General features: G+C 49.1%; 1 protein-coding gene across 1 annotated transcript in view; it reads left to right on the forward strand.

Annotated features, from left to right (window-relative positions):
* The window catches only part of eml4 (EMAP like 4), an 87,580-nt gene extending 76,133 nt beyond the window's left edge, over positions 1-11,447 (forward strand). The window contains 6 exon segments of the mRNA XM_079532409.1: positions 707-726; positions 955-1,042; positions 3,865-3,963; positions 5,727-5,857; positions 9,241-9,495; positions 9,826-11,447. Of these exon segments, the coding sequence (XP_079388535.1) occupies positions 707-726; positions 955-1,042; positions 3,865-3,963; positions 5,727-5,857; positions 9,241-9,495; positions 9,826-10,131 (899 nt within the window). The 3' untranslated portion in view covers positions 10,132-11,447.
* The last annotated feature ends 258 nt before the right edge of the window (positions 11,448-11,705 follow it).

Below are 11,705 nucleotides of genomic sequence, written 5' to 3' on the forward strand. Positions count from 1 at the left end.
TGTAACCCATTTTAACATGTTTTATACATTCCATAGGTAAACCATTTTAACATGTTTTATACATTCATAGTGTAACCCATTTTAACATGTTTTATACATTCATAGTGTAACCCATTTTAACATGTTTTATACATTCATATGTAACCCATTTTAACATGTTTTATACATTCATATGTAACCCATTTTAACATGTTTTATACATTCATAGTGTAACCCATTTTAACATGTTTTATACATTCATATGTAACCCATTTTAACATGTTTTATACATTCATAGTGTAACCCATTTTAACATGTTTTATACATTCATATGTAACCCATTTTAACATGTTTTATACATTCATATGTAACCCATTTTAACATGTTTTATACATTCATAGTGTAACCCATTTTAACATGTTTTATACATTCATATGTAACCCATTTTAACATGTTTTATACATTCATATGTAACCCATTTTAACATGTTTTATACATTCATAGTGTAACCCATTTTAACATGTTTTATACATTCATAGTGTAACCCATTTTAACATGTTTTATACATTCATAGTGTAACCCATTTTAACATGTTTTATACATTCATAGTGTAACCCATTTTAACATGTTTTATACATTCATAGTGTAACCCATTTTAACAGTCTGACTGAAAACGCTTTACCCGCATTTTAATCAAATACAGATATGTCTACGCTTATAAACGTAGCTGGCAAGAACAGGTTTTCGGTCTCGTCGGCTAAACGGGGGGAACATTTTCGATGACGACCAACTGTTGCACAACATCGAATGTTGAATGTCGAATGCGACCGGTTTTGATATCAATAATCTCCGTCCTTTTGATCAATCTCCGTCTTGAGTGCTGGGCGTTACTAATTGATAGGGCGGAGATCTCCGTCCTGTGCGTTCAGGGTGTTAACTGTCTGTCTGTCTGTCTGTCTGTCTGTCTGTCCTCAGGGACATTCCAGCTACATCACTCATCTGGACTGGTCTCCAGACAACAACTACATCATGTCCAACTCAGGAGACTACGAGATCCTCTACTGTGAGTTAAACCTGACTTAAACCTGACTTAAACCTGACTTAAACCTGAGTTAACCCTGAGTTTAACCCTGAGTTAACCCTGAGTTTAACCCTGAGTTTAACCCTGAGTTAACCCTGAGTTAACCCTGAGTTAAACCCTGAGTTAAACCCTGAGTTTAACCCTGACTTAAACTAAACCCTGAGTTAACCCTGAGTTAAACCTGAGTTAAACCTGAGTTAAACCTGAGTTAAACCTGAGTTAAACCCTGAGTTTAACCCTGACTTAAACCCTGAGTTAACCCTGAGTTAACCGTGAGTTAAACCCTGAGTTTAACCCTGTGTTAAACCAGAGTTTAACCTGAGTTAAACCCTGAGTTTAACCTGAGTTAAACCCAGAGTTTAACCCTGAGTTAAACCCTGAGTTTAACCTGAGTTAAACCCTGAGTTTAACCTGAGTTAAACCCTGAGTTTAACCTGAGTTAAACCCAGAGTTTAACCCTGTGTTAAACCAGAGTTTAACCTGAGTTAAACCCTGAGTTTAACCTGAGTTAACCCTGAGTTTAACCTGAGTTAAACCCAGAGTTTAACCCTGTGTTAAACCAGAGTTTAACCTGAGTTAAACCCTGAGTTTAACCTGAGTTAAACCCAGAGTTTAACCCTGTGTTAAACCAGAGTTTAACCTGAGGGAGAAAGTGGCATGTGCAGCAAGAAAGCATCAACACAAGTGTAATTGTCCTCATGAAGTGCTTCAGAATCGCTCCAGTGCCGTCTGTGGTGTCTGTTTGATCCACTTATGAGGTTACAGTTAAGTTACATTCCCAACAGATGCAAGGATGTGCACACATAGACATCAAAGGGGGCTTCATCCCCCTGCCCTTTTACCCCGTTTGTAAAACAACTGCCCTCTCCAGACCACGAATGCAGTATTTACTACATGGTGAAAGAAATGCTCTCCTCTCCTCTCCTCTCCTCTCCTCCCCTCCCCTCCCCTCCCCGGACGTAGCGTGTGGAAGGAACACGTTATTCCAACCAGTTCCTTTCCCCTCCATCAGGCGCCCCGGCTGGCCAGTGGGAGGCAGTAAAGAGACCAGTTCCTTTCCCCTCCATTAGGCGCCCCGGCTGGCCAGGGGGAGGCAGTGTAGAGACCAGTTCCTTTCCCCTCCCATCAGGCGCCCCGGCTGGCCAAGGGGAGGCACTATAGAGACCAGTTCCTTTCCCCTCCATCAGGCGCCCCGGCTGGCCAGGGGGAGGCACTATAGAGACCAGTTCCTTTCCCCTCCATCAGGCGCCCCGGCTGGCCAGGGGGAGGCACTATAGAGACCAGTTCCTTTCCCCTCCATCAGGCGCCCCGGCTGGCCAGGGGGGAGGCGGTATAGAGACCAGTTCCTTTCCCCTCCATCAGGCGCCCCGGCTGGCCAGGGGGAGGCGGTAAAGACACCAGTTCCTTTCCCCTCCATCAGGCGCCCCAGCTGGCCAGGGGGAGGCAGTATAGAGACCAGTTCCTTTCCCCTCCATCAGGCGCCCCGGCTGGCCAGGGGGAGGCAGTATAGAGACCAGTTCCTTTCCCCTCCACCAGGCGCCCCGGCTGGCCAGGGGGAGGCAGTATAGAGACCAGTTCCTTTCCCCTCCACCAGGCGCCCCGGCTGGCCAGGGGGAGGCAGTATAGAGACCAGTTCCTTTCCCCTCCATCAGGCGCCCCGGCTGGCCAGGGGGAGGCAGTATAGAGACCAGTTCCTTTCCCCTCCATCAGGCGCCCCGGCTGGCCAGAGGGAGGCAGTATAGAGACCAGTTCCTTTCCCCTCCACCAGGCGCCCCGGCTGGCCAGGGGGAGGCAGTATAGAGACCAGTTCCTTTCCCCTCCATCAGGCGCCCCGGCTGGCCAGGGGGAGGCAGTATAGAGACCAGTTCCTTTCCCCTCCACCAGGCGCCCCGGCTGGCCAGGGGGAGGCAGTATAGAGACCAGTTCCTTTCCCCTCCATCAGGCGCCCCGGCTGGCCAGGGGGAGGCACTATAGAGACCAGTTCCTTTCCCCTCCACCAGGCGCCCCGGCTGGCCAGGGGGAGGCAGTATAGAGACCAGTTCCTTTCCCCTCCATCAGGCGCCCCGGCTGGCCAGGGGGAGGCAGTATAGAGACCAGTTCCTTTCCCCTCCATCAGGCGCCCCGGCTGGCCAGGGGGAGGCACTATAGAGACCAGTTCCTTTCCCCTCCACCAGGCGCCCCGGCTGGCCAGGGGGAGGCAGTATAGAGACCAGTTCCTTTCCCCTCCACCAGGCGCCCCGGCTGGCCAGGGGGAGGCAGTATAGAGACCAGTTCCTTTCCCCTCCACCAGGCGCCCCGGCTGGCCAGGGGGAGGCAGTATAGAGACCAGTTCCTTTCCCCTCCACCAGGCGCCCCGGCTGGCCAGGGGGAGGCAGTATAGAGACCAGTTCCTTTCCCCTCCATCAGGCGCCCCGGCTGGCCAGGGGCAGGCAGTATAGAGACCAGGATTACTGTTTTAACGATGTTGTGCTTTCAGGGGACATTCCAAACATTGTTTTAACGATGTTGTGCTTTCAGGGGACATTCCAAACATTGTTTTAATGATGTTGTGCTTTCAGGGGACATTCCAAACATTGTTTTAATGATGTTGTGCTTTCAGGGGACATTCCAAACATTGTTTTAATGATGTTGTGCTTTCAGGGGACATTCCAAACATTGTTTTAATGATGTTGTGCTTTCAGGGGACATTCCAAACATTGTTTTAATGATGTTGTGCTTTCAGGGGACATTCCAAACATTGTTTTAATGATGTTGTGCTTTCAGGGGACATTCCAAACATTGTTTTAACGATGTTGTGCTTTCAGGGGACATTCCAAACGGATGCAAGCTGATCCGAAACAAATCCGAGTGTAAAGACATGGACTGGGTCACGTACACCTGTGTCCTGGGGTACCACGTCTTCGGTTAGTACCGTGTGTGTGTGTGTGTGTGTGTGTGTGTGTGTGTGTGTGTGTGTGTGTGTGTGTGTGTGTGTGTGTGTGTGTGTGTGTGTGTGTGTGTGTGTGTGTGTGTGTGTGTGTGTGCGCGTGCGCGCAGAGATATTCCAGGGACCCCCCATAAGAGAGGGTTTTTATAGCTCTAGCAGAGATTCAGGGACCCCCCATAAGAGAGGGTTTTTATAGCTCTAGCAGAGATTCAGGGACCCCCCATAAGAGAGGGTTTTTATAGCTCTAGCAGAGATTCAGGGACCCCCCATAAGAGATGTTTTTTACAGCAGAGACATGCCAGGGACCCCCCATAAGAGATGTTTTTTATAGCTCTAGCAGAGATTCAGGGACCCCCCATAAGAGAGGGTTTTTACAGCAGAGACATGCCAGGGACCCCCCATAAGAGATGTTTTTTACAGCAGAGACATGCCAGGGACCCCCCATAAGAGAGGGTTTTTACAGCTCTAGCAGAGATTCAGGGACCCCCCATAAGAGAGGGTTTTTACAGCAGAGACATGCCAGGGACCCCCAATAAGAGATGGTTTTTACAGCAGAGACATGCCAGGGACCCCCCATAAGAGAGGGTTTTTACAGCTCTAGCAGAGATCCAGGGACCCCCCATAAGAGGGTTTTTACAGTTCTAGCAGAGATCCAGGGACCCCCAATAAGAGATGGTTTTTACAGCAGAGACATGCCAGGGACCCCCCATAAGAGAGGGTTTTTACAGCTCTAGCAGAGATCCAGGGACCCCCCATAAGAGGGTTTTTACAGTTCTAGCAGAGATCCAGGGACCCCCAATAAGAGATGGTTTTTACAGCAGAGACATGCCAGGGACCCCCCATAAGAGAGGGTTTTTACAGCTCTAGCAGAGATCCAGGGACCCCCCATAAGAGGGTTTTTACAGTTCTAGCAGAGATCCAGGGACCCCCAATAAGAGATGGTTTTTACAGCAGAGACATGCCAGGGACCCCCCATAAGAGAGGGTTTTTACAGCTCTAGCAGAGATTCAGGGACCCCCCATAAGAGGGTTTTTACAGTTCTAGCAGAGATCCAGGGACCCCCCAATAGGATTCAACAGAGGCGATCGTATCGCGCTGCGTCGCCCAATAGGATTCAACGGAGGCGATCGTATCGCGCTGCATCACCCAATAACATTGGGCGATGCCCGTTAACATTATGGGTAACTCATTCAAGTGGTAAATTAAATGTGAAATACATCCTCTATTGAGAAAACAACAATATATGTTGACAAACACACTTCATACATTTGGAAACATATTTTTATTCAAATCAATATAGTCTTCAGTTCGTTTTCATATTATTTTAAAGTAGGCTACTACTACTACGACTACTAAGTAAAGTAAAAGTAAGTAAGGCTAACTATAGTTGAATTCCAATGGACTTCTATGGGCTGGCCTGCAGTATCCGTGCCAACGGACCAGAAGTGGGGACGCTGTCTCATTTGGGGGCGTGACATTTGTAGTCCCCGTGTGTCTCTATATAGTGTAAATGTGCTCATTCTGAAACCTGGTGTTTTTCTGCCCCCTGGTGGCGGGTTTCTGCTCCTGTGTGTGTGTGTGTGTGTGTGTGTGTGTGTGTGTGTGTGTGTGTGTGTGTGTGTGTGTGTGTGTGTGTGTGTGTGTGTGTGTGTGTGTGTGTGTGTGTGTGTGTGTGTGTGTGTGTGTGTGTGTGTGTGTGTGTGTGTGTGTGTGTGTGTGTGTGTGTGTGTGCACGTGTAGGGGTGTGGCCGGAGGGCTCTGACGGGACGGACATCAACGCTCTGATTCGCTCCCACAGCAGGAAGGTCATCGCCCTGGCGGACGACTTCTGTAAAGTTCACCTGTTCTCCTACCCGTGTTCTAGAGCCAAGGTGCACACACGCACGCACACACACACACACACGCGCACGCACGCACGCACGCACAGACACACACACACTACCCCTGCTCTAGAGCCAAGGTGCGCGCACACACACACACACACACACACACACACACACACACACACACTACCCCTGCTCTAGAGCCAAGGTGCGCACACACACATGCACGCACGCGCGCACACACACACACACACACACACACACACACACACACACACACACACACACACACACACACACACACTACCCCTGCTCTAGAGCCAAGGTACACGCACACACACACACTACCCCTGCTCCAGAGCCAAAGTGCACGCACACTAGGGCATTGACACTTTAATCGCTCGGAGTTATTTAATCCGTTACATTAATGCGCCCATTCGATTTATAAACACGGACCCCTTTTCCGGACGGACCGGCGGAAGTGGTTGATGTGTGTGTAGCAGCTAACAATAGCCACACCACTATAGAGTCGATCGACAACAACGGGAGACAAGAATAGGTGCGGTGGGCGGCGGTGGCTCTGGCAGCATTCAAGACAGATTTTCTTTGGGAAAAGCATGTCTCATAGGCTCAAACGCTCAATGGGGACAACTACAGTGTGTAAATACTTTTACTATTGGTGCTTTTATTACTGTATTTTGTTCAACAAGTTAGATTGGAGACGTCTCGTGTCGTCCGGTACAGTAAAGTATAGCAGGAGTTCCTCCTCAGTTCTGCCCAATATTATCCACAGTTTGGTGACCGTCACACTACAGTAGCTCTTGCCGTGATTTCATGTTTATTTTTCTTATTCATCTTTCTTGATGCTTATCCAACAAAAGTGCAGGCGAATTATTAAAAACAAACAGCTATGCCGCACGATCATAGTTATAATAGTTGCGATGGAGTGAAGACAGTTGATGATCTGTTCTGATTCATAGCCTGCTAGCTAGCAAGCCTACTATGTACTTATAACCTCCAAGTGCTAGCATTGTAAATCTCAAGTCAAAGTGGTTGCACGGTATATACGTCACGGTGCTTGAGGTTTTCAATACCCAGATATATTTGTTGTATTTCGTTTTATATGCTATGTATTTGTTGAAAATTATCTAAACAGCATCTTGCAAGACTATTATTAATACTCATCTGGACAATTCACTAGGTAGTTGAAAATGTCAGGATGTCACTCCTTTTTAGCTGGGTTATTTTCTTATGCAACTATTCAGCAAAGTTAATTATACAACAAGTTAACAGCGGTAAAACACACCGTCGGAGCTCCGAGGTAGGTAGAACATATAGTAAGCCTGTGACATGTTCAAAATATAGACATGAAAAACAAAGTCAGTCGGGATCGGGATGTATATTGAGAATTCCACTCTTCAAAGTCGGCGCTCGTAGCCTCGTAAAGGCAGTGACGTCCCTTAAAAGCGACAGGTTCTCTGTCTGTCGTCTCCTCTCTGCTCCGTTAACATTATGGATAACTCATTCTGTCTGTCGTCTCCTCTCTGCTCTGTTAACATGATGGGTAACTCATTCTGTCTGTCGTCTCCTCTCTGCTCTGTTAACATTATGGGTAACTCATTCTGTCTGTCGTCTCCCCTCTGCTCTGTTAACATTATGGGTAACTCATTCTGTCTGTCGTCTCCTCTCTGCTCTGTTAACATTATGGGTAACTCATTCTGTCTGTCGTCTCCTCTATGCTCTGTTAACATTATGGGTAACTCATTCTGTCTGTCGTCTCCTCTCTGCTCTGTTAACATTATGGGTAACTCATTCTGTCTGTCGTCTCCTCTCTGCTCTGTTAACATTATGGGTAACTCATTCTGTCTGTCGTCTCCTCTCTGCTCCGTTAGCATTATGGGTAACTCATTCTGTCTGTCGTCTCCTCTCTGCTCTGTTAACATTATGGGTAACTCATTCTGTCTGTCGTCTCCTCGCTGCTCTGTTAACATTATGGGTAACTCATTCTGTCTGTCGTCTCCTCTCTGCTCTGTTAACATTATGGGTAACTCATTCTGTCTGTCGTCTCATCTCTGCTCTGTTAACATTATGGGTAACTCATTCTGTCTGTCGTCTCCTCTCTGCTCTGTTAACATTATGGGTAACTCATTCTGTCGGTCGTCTCCTCTGCTCTGTTAACATTATGGGTAACTCATTCTGTCTGTCGTCTCCTCTCTGCTCTGTTAACATTATGGGTAACTCATTCTGTCTGTCGTCTCCTCTCTGCTCCGTTAACATTATGGGTAACTCATTCTGTCTGTCGTCTCCTCTCTGCTCCATTAACATTATGGGTAAATCATTCTGTCTGTCGTCTCCTCTCTGCTCCGTTAACATTATGGGTAACTCATTCTGTCTGTCGTCTCCTCTCTGCTCTGTTAACATTATGGGTAACTCATTCTGTCTGTCGTCTCCTCTCTGCTCTGTTAACATTATGGGTAACTCATTCTGTCTGTCGTCTCCTCTCTGCTCTGTTAACATTATGGGTAACTCATGTGGTAAATTAAATGTGAAATACATCCTCTATTGAGAAAACAACAATATATGTTGACAAAGACACTTCATACAATAGAGAGTATGTGCATGCTTAAAGTGAATGGCACATCGAGTGGCAAAGCAACAGGCAAAGTGAGTTTAACATCGTTTAATGTTGTTTAATGCAATAAGATATGACTTTTCTGTGTGGATGTATGGGCTGTCAAGGCCAGAAAGTAATGTTTTGCCACTCAGTAGGCGTTCCTACATAACTTCCTGGTTTGATGATGATGTCACGTGCATACCCTCTATTGGAAACATATTGTTATTCAAATCAATAAAGTCTTCAGTTCATTTGGTATTATTTTAAAAGTAGGCTAGAGTAGACTACAGTTGAATTTCAATGGACTTCTATGGGCTGGCCTGCAGTACACCGTTCTAACAGACCAGAAGTGGGGGCGCTGTCTCATCTGGGGGCGTGAAATTTGTAGTCCCCGTGTGTCTCTATAACATTGTGACTCCTCCCCCTTGTAGTCCATAACGTATCTGGTGACTCCTCCCCCTTGTAGTCCATACTGTTGTGACCCCTCCCCCTTGTAGTCATACCATTGTGACTCCTTCCCCTTGTAGTCCATAATGTTGCTGGTGGCTCCTCCCCATTGTAGTCCATAATGATGTGACTCCTCCCCCTCGTAGTATATGACACTGTGACTCATCCCCATTGTAGTCATGACGATGTGACTCCTCCCCATTGGAGTCCATGACGATGTGACTCCTCCCCCTTGTAGTATATGATGCTGTGACTCCCCCCCATTGTAATCCATAACGTTGCTGGTGACTCCTCCCCCTTGTAGTCCATAACATGGTTGGTGACTCCTCCCCCTTGTAGTCCATGACGCTGTGACTCCTCCCCCTTGCAGGCGCCCAGTCACAAGTACTCGGCCCACAGCAGTCACGTGACCAACGTCAGCTTCCTGTTCAACGACAGCCACCTGATCTCCACGGGCGGGAAGGACACCACCGCCATGCAGTGGCGCCTGGTGGAGAAGATAAGCTCCACCCCTTCTGACGGGGGGGAGGGGCTACTCCTCAACCACCACCACCACCACGCCGCCCACCCGCCCATAAGCCACGCCCCGCTGGCGGCCACGCCCACCGAGGCCCCTCCTCCTCCGGTAAGACGCGTTGCGATGTGATTAATTAATTTATTTAACATACAGGAAGCAGATAACGTCCCATAGCTGGGAGGTATATATACACGTACCTAGCAGATAACGTCCCATAGCTGGGAGGTATATATACACGTACCTAGCAGATAACGTTCCATAGCTGGGAGGTATATAAATATATATGTGTACCTAGCAGATAACGTCCCATAGCTGGTGGGTACGCATATATACGTACCTAGCAGATAACGTCCCATAGCTGGTGGTTACGCATATTTAATTAATACAGTTTGTATTTTATGTTTTAATGTTTTTTTCCCTGTCACTCATCGTCCCCAGACGCCGAGCTCTGACGAGACTCCGCCCACCACCCCCCCCATGGCCCCCCTCCTACTCCTCCCCCTGATGCTGACGTCCACCCCGCCGACGGCCAACGGCATGGAGGAGTCCCCGGCAGAGACTCCGCCTCCTCCCCCTCCCGCCTCCTCCTCCGAGCTGACCCCGCCCCCCTCCGAGTCGACCAATGACAGCACGCTGAGTCCCAAGGACTCGCTGGAGCCGAGTGTAGCCACGCCCACCACCAGTGATGAGGCGGCCACGCCCACCAGCGACGAGGGCCTCCCGCCGTTCACCCCCCCCAACTAGAGAGAGGGGGGGGGGGGGGGGGGGGAGAGAGAGAGGGGGAGAGAGAGAGAGAGAGAGAGAGACAGGGGAGAGAGAGAAGAGATGCGTAGATGCAAAGCTACACAGCGTATTTGTACCTGTTTTTTGCAGCAGCTATAAGCGTTGGATTAGAGAGAGGGGGGGGGGGCTCCTTTAGCACCCCCTATGGGCTCAATAACAAACTGTTCAGGTCTGTCTCGCTTGTTGAGTCGTGTGTGTGTGTGTGTGTGTGTGTGTGTGTAATATGTCTGTGCACGTATGCCTGAGTGTGTGTGTGTGTGTGCTCTGTTTCAGTGTACACACAAATATCTTTGCCAAAAATAGCAGAGAGAGAAATATAGAAAAAAGCTCAACGGTTCCCTGTTGCCTGACGCAGGTCAAAGGTCACGGGATCAGTTGATGTTTTTTTTTCTCCTCAATTCCATTCTATCACAACCGTTATCTCAACATATTTCACCTGTGTGTGTGTGTGTGTGTGTGTGTGTGTGTGTGTGTGTGTGTGTGTGTGTGTGTGTGTGTGTGTGTGTGTGTGTGTGTGTGTGTGTGTGCACGTGTCCGCATGAGTGCGTGTGTCTGTGTGTGTGTGTGTGTGCCTGCATGCCTTTGTGTGTGTGTTAAGCTTCATCTGTGCTTCACCACACCATCCACTAGGAGGCGGTGTTCTCCAACTCAGGTCTCAACTTTATGTCTCACATGTTCAGCTTCCAGTCTAGTGTAGTCCAACAGGCATGGCGGCCATGCTGGATGTAGTCCAACAGGCACGACGGACATGTTGGATGTAGTCCAACAGGCATGGCGGCCATGTTGGATGTAGTCTAACCGGCTCTGTGCACGGTGGCCATGTTGGATGTAGTCCAACTGGCTCGGTGCGTGGCAGCCATGTTGGATGTAGTCTAACAGGCATGGCAGCCATGTTGGATGTAGTCCAACCGGCTCGGTGCATGGCGGCCATGTTGGATGTAGTCCAACAGGCTTGGTGCGTGGCAGCCATGTTGGATGTAGTCTAACAGGCATGGCAGCCATGTTGGATGTAGTCCAACCGGCTCGGTGCGTGGCAGCCATGCTGGATGTAGTCTAACAGGCATGGCAGCCATGTTGGATGTAGTCCAACCGGCTCGGTGCATGGTGGCCATGTAGGATGTAGTCTAACAGGCATGGCAGCCATGTTGGATGTAGTCCAACAGGCTCGGTGCATGGCGGCCATGTTGGATGTAGTCCAACAGGCTCGGTGCACGGCGGCCATGTTTGATCTAGTCCAACAGGCTCGGTGCATGGCGGCCATGTTGGATGTAGTCCAACAGGCTCGGTGCACGGCGGCCATGTTGGATGTACGTGCACCGGCTCGGTGCACGGCGGCCATGTTTGATGTAGTCCAACAGGCTCGGTGCACGGCGGCCATGTTGGATGTACGTGCACCGGCTCGGTGCACGGCGGCCATGTTTGATGTAGTCCAACAGGCTCGGTGCACGGCGGCCATGTTGGATGTACGTGCACCGGCTCGGTGCACGGCGGCCATGTTTGATGTAGTCCAACAGGCTCGGTGCACGGCGGCCATG

Source organism: Electrona antarctica (genome assembly GCF_951216825.1).
Source record: "Electrona antarctica genome assembly, contig: SUPER_10_unloc_1, whole genome shotgun sequence".
Lineage (NCBI taxonomy): Eukaryota > Metazoa > Chordata > Actinopteri > Myctophiformes > Myctophidae > Electrona > Electrona antarctica.